At 54.4% G+C, this 22,209-nt stretch overlaps 1 protein-coding gene across 1 annotated transcript in view; it reads left to right on the forward strand.

The window, feature by feature from the left end:
- The window catches only part of rnf115a (ring finger protein 115a), a 56,951-nt gene that overhangs the window by 18,042 nt on the left and 16,700 nt on the right, over positions 1–22,209 (forward strand). Inside the window, exons 3-6 of the mRNA XM_072490672.1 lie at positions 1,371–1,428; positions 2,780–3,000; positions 6,462–6,530; positions 9,639–9,711. Coding sequence (XP_072346773.1) covers positions 1,371–1,428; positions 2,780–3,000; positions 6,462–6,530; positions 9,639–9,711 — 421 coding nt within the window. The remainder of the gene's footprint in view (positions 1–1,370; positions 1,429–2,779; positions 3,001–6,461; positions 6,531–9,638; positions 9,712–22,209) is intronic.

Genomic DNA, 22,209 nt, shown 5'->3' on the forward strand with positions numbered 1-22,209 from the left:
GGTCTCGGGGTCAGTGAGACTGTGACGGGTCTCGGGGTCAGTGAGACTGTGACGGGTCTCGGGGTCAGTGAGACTGTGACGGGTCTCGGGGTCAGTGAGACTGTGACGGGTCTCGGGGTCAGTGAGACTGTGACGGGAATCCCGGGGTCAGTGAGACTGTGACGGGTCTCGGGGTCAGTGAGACTGTGACGGGAATCTCGGGGTCAGTGAGACTGTGACGGGTCTCGGGGTCAGTGAGACTGTGACGGGAATCCCGGGGTCAGTGAGACTGTGACGGGAATCCCGGGGTCAGTGAGACTGTGACGGGTCTCGGGGTCAGTGAGACTGTGACGGGAATCCCGGGGTCAGTGAGACTGTGACGGGAATCTCGGGGTCAGTGAGACTGTGACGGGAATCTCGGGGTCAGTGAGACTGTGACGGGAATCTCGGGGTCAGTGAGACTGTGACGGGTCTCGGGGTCAGTGAGACTGTGACGGGAATCCCGGGGTCAGTGAGACTGTGACGGGAATCTCGGGGTCAGTGACACTGTGACAGGAATCTCGGGGTCAGTGAGACTGTGACGGAATCTCGGGGTCAATGAGACTGACGGGAATCTCGGGGTCAGTGACACTGTGACAGGAATCTCGGGGTCAGTGACACTGTGACAGGAATCTCGGGGTCAGTGAGACTGTGACGGAATCTCGGGGTCAATGAGACTGACGGGAATCCCGGGGTCAGTGAGACTGTGACGGGAATCTCGGGGTCAGTGACACTGTGACAGGAATCTCGGGGTCAGTGAGACTGTGACGGGTCTCGGGGTCAGTGAGACTGTGACGGGAATCTCGGGGTCAGTGAGACTGTGACGGGAATCCCGGGGTCAGTGAGACTGTGACGGGAATCTCGGGGTCAGTGAGACTGTGACGGGAATCTCGGGGTCAGTGAGACTGTGACGGGAATCTCGGGGTCAGTGAGACTGTGACGGGAATCCCGGGGTCAGTGAGACTGTGACGGGAATCCCGGGGTCAGTGAGACTGTGACGGGAATCTCGGGGTCAGTGAGACTGTGACGGGAATCTCGGGGTCAGTGAGACTGTGACGGGAATCCCGGGGTCTGTGAGACTGTGACGGGAATCTCGGGGTCAGTGAGACTGTGACGGGAATCCCGGGGTCAGTGAGACTGTGACGGGAATCCCGGGGTCAGTGAGACTGTGACGGGAATCCCATGCCAGTGAGACTGTGACGGGAATCTCGGGGTCAGTGAGACTGTGACGGGAATCTCGGGGTCAGTGACACTGTGACGGGTCTGTGTGGGATAATGTTGACGAGAAATGCTCCAGGTGGCTGTGAAGACGATTGTCATTTGCTCTGTAAACCGTGTTTGTTTCTCCTCAGTTTCTTGGACAGTGGAACCAACGGACTCGATGACGATTCAGCCACACAGTTTGCAGAGGTAATTCAGTGGCCGAGAAATTCAAATACTTGTCCAGTGACTGAATCTGGAATTGAGAGCCGGCCCCAGTAATGGTGAACGTGAAACGATCAGCGATTGTGGTAAACAATCCTCTGCTTCATGAATGCCCTCCAGAGCAGGAAATGTGCCCGCATTACCCGGTCTGGCCCACGCCTGAATCCAACCGCACTGTCATGTGGTTGACTCTGAGCTGCCCCCTGGAATGGGCCGAGCAAGCCACTCCATCCAGGGGCATTTAGGGATGAGTAATAAATGTTGGCCTTGCCCAGCGACGCACATGTCCCGTGAAGGAATTTTAAAAAACCCTGTGTGATGTCCAACCAGCCGCATGGACAGCCAGCGGGCGTTAGCACTGCTGCATCACAGCGTCAGGGACCCGGGTTCGATTCCCGGCTTGGGTCACTGTCTGTGCGGAGTCTGCACGTTCTCCCCGTGTCTGCGTGGGTTTCCTCCGGGTGCTCCGGTTTCCTCCCACAGTCCAAAGATGTGCAGGTTAGGTGGATTGGCCGTGATAAAATTGCCCTCGAGTGTCCAGGGATGTACAGGTTAGGTGGTGCGATAGGGTTCGTAGAGTCATAGAATTTACAGTGCACAAGGAGGCCATTCGGCCCATCGAGTCTGCACCGGCCCTTGGAAAGAGCACCCTATCCAAGCCCACACCTCCATCCTATCCCCATAACCCAATAACCCCTCCTAACCGTTTTGGACACTGAGGGCAATTTATCACGGCCAATCCACCTAACCTGCATGTCTTTGGACTGTGGGAGGAATCCGGAGCACCCGGAGGAAACCCACGCAGACACGGGGAGGATGTGCAGACTCCGCACAGACAGTGACCCAAGCCGGAATCGAACCCGGGATCCTGGAGCTGTGAAGCAACTGTGCTAACCACTGTGCAGGGCGGGGGAGTGGGCCAAGGTGCTCTTTCAGAGGGTCAGTGCAGACATGATGGGCCGAATGGCCTCCTTCAGCACTGTAGAGATTCTATGTTGGACATCAAGCAATTCTTTAACATGATAGAAGGAGGATCCTCCTGTCATGCCCTGTGCATTTGTTCTGGTTTTCACCTCACACCCGATCATCCTGTATAGTGAGTGTAAACGGGTTATTGTAACACGGGGGACATCGCATTGGAATGAGATTGCTCCAGCCATTAGTCAGGTCCTCCCTCCAGCAAGGGCCACTGTCAAATGACCAGGAGTAGGAACGCAGGTTAATTCCAAACTCTGGACACCTATTCGAACGGTCTAACTGTTGCTCAACTGGTGGGTGATGCGTTTGCCCTTCCAGCTGCCCCCACCGGTAGTACAGCTCTGTTTCTGTCACGCAGCTATGGGACCACACCTTCCTGAACTTGGACCAAACCTTCCTGTTTGTTGACGGGGGACCCTTGAGAAGCGGGGCCTCCCTGGACAACGATAGCGGGGAGACGGAGCGAGGAGGCCAACAGAACGACATCTGGGGTCCCAGCCGGCACACGAGGTTACCGATGGCTCGAAGATACCGATCTCGAGGAACTTCGCGCCCCGAGAGGTCTCCAGCTATTGAAGGGTAGGTGAGCGACCAAATCTCTGCCCGTGCCGGTAGAACTGGAGGGCCAGCACTTGGGAGGAGTGATCAGTCTTTGCCGTTTGTTCGGTACATTTAGCCTCGTGTTCTATTCCCTTATTCCTCTTGCCTGGTGCAGGATCAGGGGTTCATTGCCCTCCACGCTCACTCCACGCGTGAGTCTGGGCAACAGGGGCCACAGTTCGGGACAGTCCTGTTCATGGTTGGCATCGACAGTGGAATCTGGATTTTAATCAGGAGAGTCGAGCTGAATTTGTTCCCCTCTGTGGCCCTAACTCAGGCCTCTGAGCTCAGTACAGCAGAGGACAGCCATTACTCACCCAGGGTGTGAATTAGAGAGGGAGGTACTGCTGCCCTTCCGAAATACTGAAGCAGCCCGTACTTGCAGACTGCAACAAACGGGTTGGCCAGTAGCTCGTGACAATTGTGCCCCACAAGTGCCGTGCAATGATCAGCGACAGCGAGAGAATCGAGCCATCGCTCCTTGACATTTAATGGTGTTCCGATAGCTGAATCCCCCCCCCATCAGCAACATCTGGGGGTTACCATTGATCAGTAACAACTGAACCGCCATTGAAATATTATGGCAACAAGAGTAGGTTAGGGGCTTGGAATTCTGTGGAGAGTAACTCACTTCCTGACCCCCCGCCCCGTCAGGAGTCTGATGGAATACTCTCCACTTGCCTGGATGAGTGCAGCTCCAATAACACTCGAGTAGTTCAACACCTTTAATATGAATTCCCTCCATGATTGATGTAAAGTTGGAGCCGTGTGCACCATCGACAAGATGCACTGCAGTAACTCACCAAGGTTCCTGAGGCAGCACCTTCCAAACCCACGACCACTGCCAGCGAGAATGACATCAGCAGTAGGTCGGTCGAAACACCACCACCTGCAGGTTCCTCTCCAAGCGACATACAATCCTTACATGGAACTACATTGCTGTTCCTTCACCGTCACTGGGGCAAAATCCTGGAACTCCCTAGCAGCACGGTGGGTGTACCTACACTGCATGGATTGCACCAGTTCAAGGCGGCTTTCAAATCAACCTGTCTGCCTTTAACCAGGTTAACCCCTCAAGAGTATTGACAGTCAGAGGGATCTAGGAGTACATGTCCACAGGTCACTGAAAGGGGCAACACAGGTGGAGAAGGTAGTCAAGAAGGCATACGGCATGCTTGCCTTCATTGGCCGGGGCATTGAGTATAAGAATTGGCAAGTCATGTTGCAGCTGTATAGAACCTTAGTTAGGCCACACTTGGAGTATAGTGTTCAATTCTGATCGCCACACTACCAGAAGGATGTGGAGGCTTTAGAGAGGGTGCAGAAGAGATTTACCAGGATATTGCCTGGTATGGAGGGCATTAGTTATGAGGAGAGGTTGAATAAACTCGGTTTGTTCTCACTGGAACGAAGGAGGTTGAGGGGAGACCTGATAGAGGTATACAAAATTATGAGGGGCATAGACAGAGTGGATAGTCAGAGGCTTTTCCCCAGGGTAGAGGGGTCAATTACTAGGGGGCATAGGTTTAAGGTGCGAGGGGCAAGGTTTAGAGTAGATGTACGAGGCAAGTTTTTTTACACAGAGGATAGTGGGTGCCTGGAACTCGCTGCCGGAGGAGGTGGTGGAAGCAGGGACGATAGTGATGTTTAAGGGGCATCTTGACAAATACATGAATAGGGTGGGAATAGAGGGATACGGACCCAGGAAGTGCCGACGGTTTTAGTTTAAGCAGGCACCATGGTTAGCGCAGGCTTGGAGGGCCGAAGTTCCTGTGCTGCGTTGTTCTTTGACACTTTCCAAATGGCTTGGGTGACTTTCCCAACCTTCCTCAGACGTGCACGGGGCCCGACTGCTCCTGAGGGTGAGCCTGAGTTTACTGATTCAGTTTTCCACCACTGTGTGGTCTATGGCAGGATCATTGACAAGGAATACCCACAGTTTGGAATTCTTGTAGTGGCAAATCCGGATTGGATTTATAATAATCTTTATTGTCACCAGTAGGCTTAGATTAACACTGCAATGAAGTTACTGTGAAAAGCCCCTAGTCGCCACATTCCGGCGCCTGTTCGGGTACACAGAGGGAGAATTCAGAATGTCCAGTCCACCTAACAAGCACGTCTTTCGGGACTTGTGGGAGGAAACCGGAGCACCCGGAGGAAACCCACGCAGACACGGGGAGGACGTGCAGACTCCGCACAGACAGTGACCCGAGCCGGGAATCGAACCCGGAAAATGCTGGAAAAACGCAGCCGGTCTGGCAGCATCTGTGGAGAGAGGAACAGAGTTAACGTTTCGAGTCCGCCTGGCTCTTCCTCACAGCTGAAGGGAGGGAGGGACGGTGGTTCGCAGCTGATATCAGAGGGGATGGAGCAGAGGTGGGTGGGAGATCGGAGAGATTGCAACAAAGCTGAGGAGGGCGCAGGCCGCGGAAACATTAAGGGCAATGTGAAGGGCCCACGAAGGTGCCGATAGTGGGGTAAAGGTGAGATAGCAGGATGTGTTACTGGGAGAACAAAGTTCGACGCTCGGAGAAAGCAGAAGGAAAGACGAAGTGATAAGTGGCGCAGTGATTGAGTCGGGGCGGCGGGACTGGAGGGCGCTGGGACAAACAAAATGGTTTCATTTTTTAAAAAGGCGTGAAGGCGGGGGTGAAGGATCACGGTCTGGCGTTGTTCAACTCAATGTTGGATCCTGAGGGCTGTAAGGTGCCTGACCGGAAGGTGCTGTTGTTCCAACTTGTGTTGAGCTTCACTGGAAGGCGGTAGCAGACCAAAGACCGACACGTGGACACGAGAGCACAGTGCCAAGTTAAACTGGCAAGCGACAGGAAGGTTGGGGTCCCGGAAGTGGAGAAGATTGTAGTTTAGTCAGGCAGCATGGGTGGCACAGGCTTGGAGGGCCGAAGGGCCTGTTCCTGTGCTGTACTTTTCTTTGTTCTTTTGGTGCACTTGGTCGGGGCCATTAGGGAAGGGCAATAAATGCTGGCCCAGCCAGCGATGAGCACATCCCATGAACGAACAAATCAATTGGGCGACACGGTAGCACCGTGGTTAGCACTGTGTCTTCACCGCGCCAGGGTCCTGGGTTCGATTCCCGGCCTGGGTCACTGTGCGGAGTCTGCACGTTCTCCCCGCGTCTGCGTGGGTTTCCTCCGGGTGCTCCGGTTTCCTCCCACAAGTCCCGAAAGACGTGCTGTTGGGTGAATTGGACATTCTGAATTCTCCCTCTGTGTACCCGAACAGGCGCCGGAGTGTGGGGACTAGGGGATCTTCACAGTAACTTCATTGCAGTGTAATGTAAACCTACTTGTGACATTAATAAAGATTATTATTATTAAAACTCCAGGTGCATCCCAGGTGTCCCCTGATCTCCCAATGAGATCCCGGGTGTTCTCTGCGTGACTGACTCGCGATCATTCTTGCCTTTTGTGTATTTACAGAATAATCCAGCAGCTGTTTGCTGGACTTTTCAATGCTGGAATCACAGGCCAACCACAGACCTTCTCCTGGTGAGTAACATACGCGGTATCCAACCCGCACTGTACCTGTCCTGGGAGTGTTTGATGGGGACAGTGTAGAGGGAGCTTTACTCTGTATCTAACCCCGTGCTGTACCTGTCCTGGGAGTGTTTGATGGGGACAGTGTAGAGAGAGCTTTACTCTGTATCTAACCCGTGCTGTACCTGTCCTGGGAGTGTTTGATGGGGACAGTGTAGAGGGAGCTTTACTCTGTATCTAACCCCGTGCTGTACCTGTCCTGGGAGTGTTTGATGGGGACAGTGTAGAGGGAGCTTTACTCTGTATCTAACCCCGTGCTGTACCTGTCCTGGGAGTGTTTGATGGAGACAGTGCAGAGGGAGCTTTACTCTGTATCTAACCCCGTGCTGTACCTGTCCTGGGAGTGTTTGATGGGGACAGTGTAGAGGGAGCTTTACTCTGTATCTAACCCCGTGCTGTACCCGTCCTGGGAGTGTTTGATGGGGACAGTGTAGAGGGCGCTTTACTCTGTATCTAACCCCGTGCTGTACCTGTCCTGGGAGTGTTTGATGGAGACAGTGCAGAGGGAGCTTTACTCTGTCTCTAACCCCGTGCTGTACCTGTCCTGGGAGTGTTTGATGGGGACAGTGTAGCGGGAGCTTTACTCTGTATCTAACCCCGTGCTGTACCTGTCCTGGGAGTGTTTGATGGGGACAGTGTAGAGAGAGCTTTACTCTGTATCTAACCCCGTGCTGTACCTGTCCTGGGAGTGTTTGATGGGGACAGTGTAGAGGGAGCTTTACTCTGTATCTAACCCCGTGCTGTACCTGTCCTGGGAGTGTTTGATGGAGACAGTGCAGAGGGAGCTTTACTCTGTATCTAACCCCGTGCTGTACCTGTCCTGGGAGTGTTTGATGGGGACAGTGTAGAGGGCGCTTTACTCTGTATCTAACCCCGTGCTGTACCTGTCCTGGGAGTGTTTGATGGAGACAGTGCAGAGGGAGCTTTACTCTGCCTCTAACCCCGTGCTGTACCTGTCCTGGGAGTGTTTGATGGGGACAGTGTAGCGGGAGCTTTACTCTGTATCTAACCCCGTGCTGTACCTGTCCTGGGAGTGTTTGATGGAGACAGTGCAGAGGGAGCTTTACTCTGTCTCTAACCCCGTGCTGTACCTGTCCTGGGAGTGTTTGATGGGGACAGTGTAGCGGGAGCTTTACTCTGTATCTAACCCCGTGCTGTACCTGTCCTGGGAGTGTTTGATGGGAACAGTGTAGAGGCAGCTTTACTCTGTGACTAACCCCGTGCTGTACCTGTCCTGGGAGTGTTTGATGGGGACAGTGTAGCGGGAGCTTTACTCTGTATCTAACCCCGTGCTGTACCTGTCCTGGGAGTGTTTGATGGGGACAGTGTAGCGGGAGCTTTACTCTGTATCTAACCCCGTGCTGTACCTGTCCTGGGAGTGTTTGATGGGGACAGTGTAGAGGGAGCTTTACTCTGTATCCAACCCGCACTGTACCTGTCCTGGGAGTGTTTGATGGGGACAGTGTAGAGGGAGCTTTACTCTATCTAACCCCGTGCTGTACCTGTTCTGGGAGTGTTTGATGGGGGCAGTGCAGAGGGAGCTTTACTCTGTATCTAACCCTGTGCTGTACCTGTCCTGGGAGTGTTTGATGTGGACAGTGTAGAGGGAGCTTTACTCTGTATCTAACCCCGTGCTGTACCTGTCCTGGGAGTGTTTGATGGGGACAGTGTAGAGGGAGCTTTACTCTGTATCTAACCCCGTGCTGTACCTGTCCTGGGAGTGTTTGATGGGGACAGTGTAGAGGGAGCTTTACTCTGTATCTAACCCCGTGCTGTACATGTCCTGGGAGTGTTTGATGGGGACAGTGTAGAGAGAGCTTTACTCTGTATCTAACCCCGTGCTGTACCAATCCTGGGAGTGTTTGATGGGGACAGTGTAGGGGGAGCTTTACACTGTATCTAACCCCGTGCTGTACCTGTCCTGGGAGTGTTTGATGGGGACAGTGTAGAGGGAGCTTTACTCTGTATCTAACCCCGTGCTGTACCTGTCCTGGGAGCGTTTGATGGGGACAGTGTCGAGGGAGCTTTACTCTGTATCTAACCCTGTGCTGTACCTGTCCTGGGAGTGTTTGATGGGGACAGTGTAGAGGGAGCTTTACTCTGTATCTAACCCCGTGCTGTACCTGTCCTGGGAGTGTTTGATGGGGGACAGTGTAAAGGGAGCTTTATTCTGTATCTAACCCCATGCTGTACCTATCCTGGGAGTGTTTGATGGGGACAGTGTAGAGGGAGCTTTACACTGTATCTAACCCCGCACTGTACCTGTCCTGGGAGTGTTTGATGGGGACAGTGTAGAGGGAGCTTTACACTGTATCTAACCCCGTGCTGTACCTGTCCTGGGAGTGTATGATGGGGACAGTGTTGAGGGAGCTTTACTCTGTATCTAACCCCGCACTGTACCTGTCCTGGGAGTGTTTGATGGGGACAGTGTGGAGGGAGCTTTACTCTGTATCTATCCCTGTGCTGTACCTGTCCTGGGAGTGTTTGATGGGGACAGTGTAGGGGGAGCTTTACTCTGTATCTATCCCTGTGATGTACCTGTCCTGGGAGTGTTTGATGGGTCAGTGTCAAGGGAACTTTACTCTGTATCTAACCCCGTGCTGCACCTGTCCTGGGAGGGTTTGTTGGGGACAGTGTAGAGGGAGCTTTACTCTGTATCTAACCCCGTGCTGTACCTGTCCTAGGAGAGTTTGATGGGGACAGTGTAGAGGGTGCTTTAATCTGTATCTAACCCCGTGCTGTACCTGTCCTGGGAGTGTTTGATGGGGACCGTGTAGAGGGAGCTTTACTCTGTATCTAACCCCGTGCTGTACCTGTCCTGGGTGTCTTTGATGGGGACAGTGTAGAGGGAGCTTTACTCTGTATCTAACCCCGTGCTGTACCTGTCCTGGGAGTGCTTGATGGGGGACAGTGTAAAGGGAGCTTTATTCTGTATCTAGCCCCGTGCTGTACCTATCCTGGGAGTGTGGGTGTGAGGGCGAATGGACAGGAATTTGAGAGTTCTGGTTATTATTGACTCCTGTGATTGTGAAACGTTCCCGATCTCTCTTCCTTCACAAGGAGCGGGATGCTGCACTCGAACCCTGCCGATTACGCCTGGGGGCAGAGTGGACTCGACGCCGTGATTACACAGGTGGGAACAGGCTGTCGGTTCAGGCCCAATGCTTGTCGTGATTACAGAGGTGGGAACAGGCTGTCGGTTCAGGCCCAATGCTTGTCGTGATTACACAGGTGGGAACAGGCTGTCGGTTCAGTCGCAATGCTCGCTGTGATTACACAGGTGGGAACAGGCTGTCGGTTCAGGCCCAATGCTCGCCGTGATTACACAGGTGGGAACAGGCTGTCGGTTCAGGCTCAATGTTCGCCGTGATTACACAGGTGGGAACAGGCTGTCTGTTCAGTCACAATGCTTGTCGTGATTACACAGGTGGGAACAGGCTGTTGGTGCAGGCCCAATGCTCGCTGTGATTACACAGGTGGGAACAGGCTGTCGGTTCAGGTCCAATGCTTGTCGTGATTACACAGGTGGGAACAGGCTGTCTGTTCAGTCCCAATGCTTGTCGTGATTACACAGGTGGGAACAGGCTGTCTGTTCAGTCACAATGCTTGTCGTGATTACACAGGTGGGAACAGGCTGTCGGTTCAGGCCCAATGCTTGTCGTGATTACACAGGTGGGAACAGGCTGTCGGTTCAGGCCAATGCTTGTCGTGATTACACAGGTGGGAACAGGCTGTCGGTTCAGGCCAATGCTTGTCGTGATTACGCAGGTGGGAACAGGCTGTCGGTTCAGGCCCAATGCTTGTCGTGATTACAGAGGTGGGAACAGGCTGTCGGTTCAGGCCCAATGCTCGCTGTGATTACACAGGTGGGAACAGGCTGTCGGTTCAGTCCCAATGCTTGTCGTGATTACACAGGTGGGAACAGGCTGTCGGTTCAGGCCCAATGCTCGCTGTGATTACACAGGTGGGAACAGGCTGTCGGTTCAGTCCCAATGCTCGCTGTGATTACACAGGTGGGAACAGGCTGTCGGTTCAGTCCCAATGCTTGTCGTGATTACACAGGTGGGAACAGGCTGTCGGTTCAGGCCCAATGCTCGCTGTGATTACACAGGTGGGAACAGGCTGTCGGTTCAGGCCCAATGCTCGCTGTGATTACACAGGTGGGAACAGGCTGTCAGTTCAGTCCCAATGCTTGTCGTGATTACAGAGGTGGGAACAGGCTGTCGGTTCAGGCCCAATGCTCGCTGTGATTACACAGGTGGGAACAGGCTGTCGGTTCAGGCCCAATGCTCGCTGTGATTACACAGGTGGGAACAGGCTGTCGGTTCAGGCCCAATGCTCGCTGTGATTACACAGGTGAGAACAGGCTGTCGGTTCAGTCCCAATGCTCGCTGTGATTACACAGGTGGGAACAGGCTGTCAGTTCAGTCCCAATGCTTGTCGTGATTACACAGGTGGGAACAGGCTGTCGGTTCAGGCCAATGCCTGTCGTGATTACACAGGTGGGAACAGGCTGTCGGTTCAGGCCAATGCTCTCTGTGATTACACAGGTGGGACCAGGCTGTCGGTTCAGTCCCAATGCTCGCTGTGATTACACAGGTGGGAACAGGCTGTCGGCTCAGGCCCAATGCTCGCTGTGATTACACAGGTGGGAACAGGCTGTCGGTTCAGTCCCAATGCTCGCTGTGATTACACAGGTGGGAACAGGCTGTCTGTTCAGGCCCAATGCTCGCTGTGATTACACAGGTGGGAACAGGCTGTCGGTTCAGGCCCAATGCTTGTCGTGATTACACAGGTGGGAACAGGCTGTCGGTTCAGGCCAATGCTTGTCGTGATTACACAGGTGGGAACAGGCTGTCGGTTCAGTCCCAATGCTTGTCGTGATTACACAGGTGGGAACAGGCTGTCGGTTCAGGCCCAATGCTCGCTGTGATTACACAGGTGGGAACAGGCTGTCAGTTCAGTCCCAATGCTTGTCGTGATTACACAGGTGGGAACAGGCTGTCGGTTCAGGCACAATGCTTGTCGTGATTACACAGGTGGGAACAGGCTGTCGGTTCAGGCCAATGCTTGTCGTGATTACACAGGTGGGAACAGGCTGTCGGTTCAGGCCAATGCTTGTCGTGATTACACAGGTGGGAACAGGCTGTCGGTTCAGGCCCAATGCTCGCTGTGATTCCACAGGTGGGAACAGGCTGTCCGTTCAGGCCCAATGCTTGTCGTGATTACACAGTTGGGAACAGGCTGTCGGTTCAGGCCAATGCTTGTCGTGATTACACAGGTGGGAACAGGCTGTCGGTTCAGTCCCAATGCTCGCTGTGATTACACAGGTGGGAACAGGCTGTCGGTTCAGGCCCAATGCTTGTCGTGATTACACAGGTGGGAACAGGCTGTCGGTTCAGGCCCAATGCTTGTCGTGATTACACAGGTGGGAACAGGCTGTCGGTTCAGGCCAATGCCTGTCGTGATTACACAGGTGGGAACAGGCTGTCGGTTCAGGCCCAATGCTCGCTGTGATTACACAGGTGGGAACAGGCTGTCGGTTCAGGCCCAATGCTTGCTGTGATTACACAGGTGGGAACAGGCTGTCGGTTCAGGCCAATGCATGTCGTGATTACACAGGTGGGAACAGGCTGTCGGTTCAGGCCAATGCTTGTCGTGATTACACAGGTGGGAACAGGCTGTCGGTTCAGGCCCAATGCTTGTCGTGATTACACAGGTGGGAACAGGCTGTCGGTTCAGGCCCAATGCTCGCTGTGATTACACAGGTGGGAACAGGCTGTCGGTTCAGGCCCAATGCTCGCTGTGATTACACAGGTGGGAACAGGCTGTCGGTTCAGTCCCAATGCTCGCTGTGATTACACAGGTAGGAACAGGCTGTCGGTTCAGGCCCAATGCTTGTCGTGATTACACAGGTGGGAACAGGCTGTCGGTTCAGGCCAATGCTTGTCGTGATTACACAGGTGGGAACAGGCTGTCGGTTCAGGCCAATGCTTGTCGTGATTACACAGGTGGGAACAGGCTGTCGGTTCAGGCCAATGCTTGTCGTGATTACACAGGTGGGAACAGGCTGTCGGTTCAGGCCCAATGCTCGCTGTGATTACACAGGTGGGAACAGGCTGTCGGTTCAGTCCCAATGCTCACTGTGATTACACAGGTGGGAACAGGCTGTCGGTTCCGTCCCAATGCTTGTCGTGATTACACAGTTGGGAACAGGCTGTCGGTTCAGGCCAATGCTTGTCGTGATAACACAGGTGGGAACAGGCTGTCGGTTCAGTCCCAATGCTCGCTGTGATTACACAGGTGGGAACAGGCTGTCGGTTCAGGCCCAATGCTTGTCGTGATTACACAGGTGGGAACAGGCTGTCGGTTCAGGCCCAATGCTTGTCGTGATTACACAGGTGGGAACAGGCTGTAGGTTCAGGCCAATGCCTGTCGTGATTACACAGGTGGGAACAGGCTGTCGGTTCAGGCCCAATGCTCGCTGTGATTACACAGGTGGGAACAGGCTGTCGGTTCAGGCCCAATGCTTGCTGTGATTACACAGGTGGGAACAGGCTGTCGGTTCAGGCCCAATGCTCGCTGTGATTACACAGGTGGGAACAGGCTGTCGGTTCAGGCCCAATGCTTGTCGTGATTACACAGGTGGGCACAGGCTGTCGGTTCAGTCCCAATGCTCGCTGTGATTACACAGGTGGGAACAGGCTGTCGGTTCAGGCCCAATGCTCGCTGTGATTACACAGGTGGGAACAGGCTGTCGGTTCAGTCCCAATGCTCGCTGTGATTACACAGGTGGGAACAGGCTGTCGGTTCAGGCCCAATGCTTGTGGTGATTACACAGGTGGGAACAGGCTGTCGGTTCAGGCCAATGCCTGTCGTGATTACACAGGTGGGAACAGGCTGTCGGTTCAGGCCCAATGCTCGCTGTGATTACACAGGTGGGAACAGGCTGTCGGTTCAGGCCCAATGCTTGCTGTGATTACACAGGTGGGAACAGGCTGTCGGTTCAGGCCCAATGCTTGCTGTGATTACACAGGTGGGAACAGGCTGTCGGTTCAGGCCCAATGCTTGTCGTGATTACACAGGTGGGAACAGGCTGTCGGTTCAGGCCCAATGCTCGCTGTGATTACACAGGTGGGAACAGGCTGTCGGTTCAGGCCCAATGCTCGCTGTGATTACACAGGTGGGAACAGGCTGTCGGTTCAGGCCCAATGCTTGTCGTGATTACACAGGTGGGAACAGGCTGTCGGTTCAGGCCCAATGCTCGCTGTGATTACACAGGTGGGAACAGGCTGTCGGTTCAGGCCCAATGCTCGCCGTGATTACACAGGTGGGAACAGGCTGTCGGTTCAGTCCCAATGCTCGCTGTGATTACACAGGTGGGAACAGGCTGTAGGTTCAGGCCAATGCTTGTCGTGATTACACAGGTGGGAACAGGCTGTCGGTTCAGTCACAATGCTCGCTGTGATTACACAGGTGGGAACAGGCTGTCGGTTCAGGCTCAATGTTCGCCGTGATTACACAGGTGGGAACAGGCTGTCGGTTCAGTCCCAATGCTCACTGTGATTACACAGGTGGGAACAGGCTGTCGGTTCAGGCCCAATGCTCGCTGTGATTACACAGGTGGGAACAGGCTGTCGGTTCAGGCTCAATGTTCGCCGTGATTACACAGGTGGGAACAGGCTGCCTGTTCAGTCCCAATGCTCTCTGTGATTACACAGGTGGGAACAGGCTGTCGGTTCAGGCCCAATGCTCGCTGTGATTACACAGGTGGGAACAGGCTGTCGGTTCAGTCCCAATGCTTGTCGTGATTACACAGGTGGGAACAGGCTGTCGGTTCAGGCCCAATGCTCGCTGTGATTACACAGGTGGGAACAGGCTGTCTGTTCAGTCCCAATGCTTGTCGTGATTACACAGGTGAGAACAGGCTGTCGGTTCAGGCCCAATGCTTGTCGTGATTACACAGGTGGGAACAGGCTGTCTGTTCAGTCCCAATGCTCGCTGTGATTACACAGGTGGGAACAGGCTGTCGGTTCAGTCCCAATGCTCGCTGTGATTACACAGGTGGGAACAGGCTGTCGGTTCAGGCCCAATGCTTGTCGTGATTCCACAGGTGGGAACAGGCTGTCTGTTCAGTCACAAAGCTTGTCGTGATTACACAGGTGGGAACAGGCTGTCGGTTCAGGCCCAATGCTTGTCGTGATTACACAGGTGGGAACAGGCTGTCGGTTCAGGCCCAATGCTCGCTGTGATTACACAGGTGGGAACAGGCTGTCGGTTCAGGCCCAATGCTCGCTGTGATTACACAGGTGGGAACAGGCTGTCGGTTCAGTCCCAATGCTCGCTGTGATTACACAGGTGGGAACAGGCTGTCGGTTCAGGCCCAATGCTTGTCGTGATTACACAGGTGGGAACAGGCTGTCGGTTCAGGCCCAATGCTCGCTGTGATTACACAGGTGGGAACAGGCTGTCGGTTCAGTCCCAATGCTTGTCGTGATTACACAGGTGGGAACAGGCTGTCGGTTCAGGCACAATGCTTGTCGTGATTACACAGGTGGGAACAGGCTGTCGGTTCAGGCCAATGCTTGTCGTGATTACACAGGTGGGAACAGGCTGTCGGTTCAGGCCAATGCTTGTCGTGATTACACAGGTGGGAACAGGCTGTCGGTTCAGGCCCAATGCTCGCTGTGATTACACAGGTGGGAACAGGCTGTCGGTTCAGTCCCAATGCTCGCTGTGATTCCACAGGTGGGAACAGGCTGTCCGTTCAGGCCCAATGCTTGTCGTGATTACACAGGTGGGAACAGGCTGTCGGTTCAGGCCCAATGCTTGTCGTGATTACACAGGTGGGAACAGGCTGTCGGTTCAGGCCAATGCCTGTCGTGATTACACAGGTGGGAACAGGCTGTCGGTTCAGGCCCAATGCTCGCTGTGATTACACAGGTGGGAACAGGCTGTCGGTTCAGGCCCAATGCTTGCTGTGATTACACAGGTGGGAACAGGCTGTCGGTTCAGGCCAATGCATGTCGTGATTACACAGGTGGGAACAGGCTGTCGGTTCAGGCCAATGCTTGTCGTGATTACACAGGTGGGAACAGGCTGTCGGTTCAGGCCCAATGCTTGTCGTGATTACACAGGTGGGAACAGGCTGTCGGTTCAGGCCCAATGCTCGCTGTGATTACACAGGTGGGAACAGGCTGTCGGTTCAGGCCCAATGCTCGCTGTGATTACACAGGTGGGAACAGGCTGTCGGTTCAGTCCCAATGCTCGCTGTGATTACACAGGTAGGAACAGGCTGTCGGTTCAGGCCCAATGCTTGTCGTGATTACACAGGTGGGAACAGGCTGTCGGTTCAGGCCAATGCTTGTCGTGATTACACAGGTGGGAACAGGCTGTCGGTTCAGGCCAATGCTTGTCGTGATTACACAGGTGGGAACAGGCTGTCGGTTCAGGCCAATGCTTGTCGTGATTACACAGGTGGGAACAGGCTGTCGGTTCAGGCCCAATGCTCGCTGTGATTACACAGGTGGGAACAGGCTGTCGGTTCAGTCCCAATGCTCACTGTGATTACACAGGTGGGAACAGGCTGTCGGTTCCGTCCCAATGCTTGTCGTGATTACACAGTTGGGAACAGGCTGTCGGTTCAGGCCAATGCTTGTCGTGATAACACAGGTGGGAACAGGCTGTCGGTTCAGTCCCAATGCTCGCTGTGATTACACAGGTGGGAACAGGCTGTCGGTTCAGGCCCAATGCTTGTCGTGATTACACAGGTGGGAACAGGCTGTCGGTTCAGGCCCAATGCTTGTCGTGATTACACAGGTGGGAACAGGCTGTAGGTTCAGGCCAATGCCTGTCGTGATTACACAGGTGGGAACAGGCTGTCGGTTCAGGCCCAATGCTCGCTGTGATTACACAGGTGGGAACAGGCTGTCGGTTCAGGCCCAATGCTTGCTGTGATTACACAGGTGGGAACAGGCTGTCGGTTCAGGCCCAATGCTCGCTGTGATTACACAGGTGGGAACAGGCTGTCGGTTCAGGCCCAATGCTTGTCGTGATTACACAGGTGGGAACAGGCTGTCGGTTCAGTCCCAATGCTCGCTGTGATTACACAGGTGGGAACAGGCTGTCGGTTCAGGCCCAATGCTCGCTGTGATTACACAGGTGGGAACAGGCTGTCGGTTCAGTCCCAATGCTCGCTGTGATTACACAGGTGGGAACAGGCTGTCGGTTCAGGCCCAATGCTTGTGGTGATTACACAGGTGGGAACAGGCTGTCGGTTCAGGCCAATGCCTGTCGTGATTACACAGGTGGGAACAGGCTGTCGGTTCAGGCCCAATGCTCGCTGTGATTACACAGGTGGGAACAGGCTGTCGGTTCAGGCCCAATGCTTGCTGTGATTACACAGGTGGGAACAGGCTGTCGGTTCAGGCCCAATGCTTGCTGTGATTACACAGGTGGGAACAGGCTGTCGGTTCAGGCCCAATGCTTGTCGTGATTACACAGGTGGGAACAGGCTGTCGGTTCAGGCCCAATGCTCGCTGTGATTACACAGGTGGGAACAGGCTGTCGGTTCAGGCCCAATGCTCGCTGTGATTACACAGGTGGGAACAGGCTGTCGGTTCAGGCCCAATGCTTGTCGTGATTACACAGGTGGGAACAGGCTGTCGGTTCAGGCCCAATGCTCGCTGTGATTACACAGGTGGGAACAGGCTGTCGGTTCAGGCCCAATGCTCGCCGTGATTACACAGGTGGGAACAGGCTGTCGGTTCAGTCCCAATGCTCGCTGTGATTACACAGGTGGGAACAGGCTGTAGGTTCAGGCCAATGCTTGTCGTGATTACACAGGTGGGAACAGGCTGTCGGTTCAGTCACAATGCTCGCTGTGATTACACAGGTGGGAACAGGCTGTCGGTTCAGTCCCAATGCTTGTCGTGATTACACAGGTGGGAACAGGCTGTCGGTTCCGTCCCAATGCTTGTCGTGATTACACAGTTTTGAACAGGCTGTCGGTTCAGTCCCAATGCTTGTCGTGATTACACAGTTGGGAACAGGCTGTCGGTTCAGGCCCAATGCTCGCCGTGATTACACAGGTGGGAACAGGCTGTCGGTTCCGTCCCAATGCTTGTCGTGATTACACAGGTGGGAACAGGCTGTCGGTTCAGGCCCAATGCTTGTCGTGATTACACAGTTGGGAACAGGCTGTCGGTTCAGTCCCAATGCTCGCTGTGATTACACAGGTGGGAACAGGCTGTCTGTTCAGGCCAATGCTTGTCGTGATTACACAGGTGGGAACAGGCTGTCGGTTCAGGCCCAATGCTCGCTGTGATTACACAGGTGGGAACAGGCTGTCGGTTCAGTCCCAATGCTCGCTGTGATTACACAGGTGGGAACAGGCTGTCGGTTCAGGCCCAATGCTCGCTGTGATTACACAGGTGGGAACAGGCTGTCGGTTCAGGCCCAATGCTCGCTGTGATTACACAGGTGGGAACAGGCTGTCGGTTCCGTCCCAATGCTTGTCGTGATTACACAGTTGGGAACAGGCTGTCGGTTCAGGCCAATGCTTGTCGTGATAACACAGGTGGGAACAGGCTGTCGGTTCAGTCCCAATGCTCGCTGTGATTACACAGGTGGGAACAGGCTGTCGGTTCAGGCCCAATGCTTGTCGTGATTACACAGGTGGGAACAGGCTGTCGGTTCAGGCCCAATGCTTGTCGTGATTATACAGGTGGGAACAGGCTGTAGGTTCAGGCCAATGCCTGTCGTGATTACACAGGTGGGAACAGGCTGTCGGTTCAGGCCCAATGCTCGCTGTGATTACACAGGTGGGAACAGGCTGTCGGTTCAGGCCCAATGCTTGCTGTGATTACACAGGTGGGAACAGGCTGTCGGTTCAGGCCCAATGCTCGCTGTGATTACACAGGTGGGAACAGGCTGTCGGTTCAGGCCCAATGCTTGTCGTGATTACACAGGTGGGAACAGGCTGTCGGTTCAGTCCCAATGCTCGCTGTGATTACACAGGTGGGAACAGGCTGTCGGTTCAGGCCCAATGCTCGCTGTGATTACACAGGTGGGAACAGGCTGTCGGTTCAGTCCCAATGCTCGCTGTGATTACACAGGTGGGAACAGGCTGTCGGTTCAGGCCCAATGCTTGTGGTGATTACACAGGTGGGAACAGGCTGTCTGTTCAGGCCAATGCCTGTCGTGATTACACAGGTGGGAACAGGCTGTCGGTTCAGGCCCAATGCTCGCTGTGATTACACAGGTGGGAACAGGCTGTCGGTTCAGGCCCAATGCTTGCTGTGATTACACAGGTGGGAACAGGCTGTCGGTTCAGGCCCAATGCTTGCTGTGATTACACAGGTGGGAACAGGCTGTCGGTTCAGGCCCAATGCTTGTCGTGATTACACAGGTGGGAACAGGCTGTCGGTTCAGGCCCAATGCTCGCTGTGATTACACAGGTGGGAACAGGCTGTCGGTTCAGGCCCAATGCTCGCTGTGATTACACAGGTGGGAACAGGCTGTCGGTTCAGGCCCAATGCTTGTCGTGATTACACAGGTGGGAACAGGCTGTCGGTTCAGGCCCAATGCTCGCTGTGATTACACAGGTGGGAACAGGCTGTCGGTTCAGGCCCAATGCTCGCCGTGATTACACAGGTGGGAACAGGCTGTCGGTTCAGTCCCAATGCTCGCTGTGATTACACAGGTGGGAACAGGCTGTAGGTTCAGGCCAATGCTTGTCGTGATTACACAGGTGGGAACAGGCTGTCGGTTCAGTCACAATGCTCGCTGTGATTACACAGGTGGGAACAGGCTGTCGGTTCAGTCCCAATGCTTGTCGTGATTACACAGGTGGGAACAGGCTGTCGGTTCCGTCCCAATGCTTGTCGTGATTACACAGTTTTGAACAGGCTGTCGGTTCAGTCCCAATGCTTGTCGTGATTACACAGTTGGGAACAGGCTGTCGGTTCAGGCCCAATGCTCGCCGTGATTACACAGGTGGGAACAGGCTGTCGGTTCCGTCCCAATGCTTGTCGTGATTACACAGGTGGGAACAGGCTGTCGGTTCAGGCCCAATGCTTGTCGTGATTACACAGTTGGGAACAGGCTGTCGGTTCAGTCCCAATGCTCGCTGTGATTACACAGGTGGGAACAGGCTGTCTGTTCAGGCCAATGCTTGTCGTGATTACACAGGTGGGAACAGGCTGTCGGTTCAGGCCCAATGCTCGCTGTGATTACACAGGTGGGAACAGGCTGTCGGTTCAGTCCCAATGCTCGCTGTGATTACACAGGTGGGAACAGGCTGTCGGTTCAGGCCCAATGCTCGCTGTGATTACACAGGTGGGAACAGGCTGTCGGTTCAGGCTCAATGCTCGCTGTGATCACACAGGTGGGAACAGGCTGTCGGTTCAGTCCCAATGCTCGCTGTGATTACACAGGTGGGAACAGGCTGTCGGTTCAGGCCCAATGCTCGCTGTGATTACACAGGTGGGAACAGGCTGTCGGTTCAGGCCCAATGCTTGTCGTGATTACACAGGTGGGAACAGGCTGTCGGTTCAGGCCCAATGCTTGTCGTGATTACACAGGTGGGAACAGGCTGTCGGTTCAGTCCCAATGCTTGTCGTGATTACACAGGTGGGAACAGGCTGTCGGTTCAGGCCCAATGCTCGCAGTGATTACACAGGTGGGAACAGGCTGTCGGTTCCGTCCCAATGCTTGTCGTGATTACACAGGTGGGAACAGGCTGTCGGTTCAGGCCCAATGCTCGCTGTGATTACACCGGTGGGAACAGGCTGTCGGTTCAGTCCCAATGCTCGCTGTGATTACACAGGTGGGAACAGGCTGTCGGTTCAGGCCCAATGCTCCCCTTGATGACACAGGTGGGAACAGGCTGTCGGTTCAGGCTCTATGCTCGCTGTGATCACACAGGTGGGAACAGGCTGTCGGTTCCGTCCCAATGCTTGTCGTGATTCCACAGGTGGGAACAGGCTGTCGGTTCAGGCTCAATGTTCGCCGTGATTACACAGGTGGGAACAGGCTGCCTGTTCAGTCCCAATGCTCTCTGTGATTACACAGGTGGGAACAGGCTGTCGGTTCAGGCCCAATGCTCGCTGTGATTACACAGGTGGGAACAGGCTGTCGGTTCAGTCCCAATGCTTGTCGTGATTACACAGGTGGGAACAGGCTGTCTGTTCAGTCCCAATGCTTGTCGTGATTACACAGGTGAGAACAGGCTGTCGGTTCAGGCCCAATGCTTGTCGTGATTACACAGGTGGGAACAGGCTGTCTGTTCAGTCCCAATGCTCGCTGTGATTACACAGGTGGGAACAGGCTGTCGGTTCAGTCCCAATGCTCGCTGTGATTACACAGGTGGGAACAGGCTGTCGGTTCAGGCCCAATGCTTGTCGTGATTCCACAGGTGGGAACAGGCTGTCTGTTCAGTCACAAAGCTTGTCGTGATTACACAGGTGGGAACAGGCTGTCGGTTCAGGCCCAATGCTTGTCGTGATTACACAGGTGGGAACAGGCTGTCGGTTCAGGCCCAATGCTCGCTGTGATTACACAGGTGGGAACAGGCTGTCGGTTCAGGCCCAATGCTCGCTGTGATTACACAGGTGGGAACAGGCTGTCGGTTCAGTCCCAATGCTCGCTGTGATTACACAGGTGGGAACAGGCTGTCGGTTCAGGCCCAATGCTTGTCGTGATTACACAGGTGGGAACAGGCTGTCGGTTCAGGCCCAATGCTCGCTGTGATTACACAGGTGGGAACAGGCTGTCGGTTCAGTCCCAATGCTTGTCGTGATTACACAGGTGGGAACAGGCTGTCGGTTCAGGCACAATGCTTGTCGTGATTACACAGGTGGGAACAGGCTGTCGGTTCAGGCCAATGCTTGTCGTGATTACACAGGTGGGAACAGGCTGTCGGTTCAGGCCAATGCTTGTCGTGATTACACAGGTGGGAACAGGCTGTCGGTTCAGGCCCAATGCTCGCTGTGATTACACAGGTGGGAACAGGCTGTCGGTTCAGTCCCAATGCTCGCTGTGATTCCACAGGTGGGAACAGGCTGTCCGTTCAGGCCCAATGCTTGTCGTGATTACACAGTTGGGAACAGGCTGTCGGTTCAGGCCAATGCTTGTCGTGATTACACAGGTGGGAACAGGCTGTCGGTTCAGTCCCAATGCTCGCTGTGATTACACAGGTGGGAACAGGCTGTCGGTTCAGGCCCAATGCTTGTCGTGATTACACAGGTGGGAACAGGCTGTCGGTTCAGGCCCAATGCTTGTCGTGATTACACAGGTGGGAACAGGCTGTCGGTTCAGGCCAATGCCTGTCGTGATTACACAGGTGGGAACAGGCTGTCGGTTCAGGCCCAATGCTCGCTGTGATTACACAGGTGGGAACAGGCTGTCGGTTCAGGCCCAATGCTTGCTGTGATTACACAGGTGGGAACAGGCTGTCGGTTCAGGCCAATGCATGTCGTGATTACACAGGTGGGAACAGGCTGTCGGTTCAGGCCAATGCTTGTCGTGATTACACAGGTGGGAACAGGCTGTCGGTTCAGGCCCAATGCTTGTCGTGATTACACAGGTGGGAACAGGCTGTCGGTTCAGGCCCAATGCTCGCTGTGATTAC

Source organism: Scyliorhinus torazame, chromosome 26, assembly GCF_047496885.1.
Source record: "Scyliorhinus torazame isolate Kashiwa2021f chromosome 26, sScyTor2.1, whole genome shotgun sequence".
Taxonomy (NCBI): domain Eukaryota; kingdom Metazoa; phylum Chordata; class Chondrichthyes; order Carcharhiniformes; family Scyliorhinidae; genus Scyliorhinus; species Scyliorhinus torazame.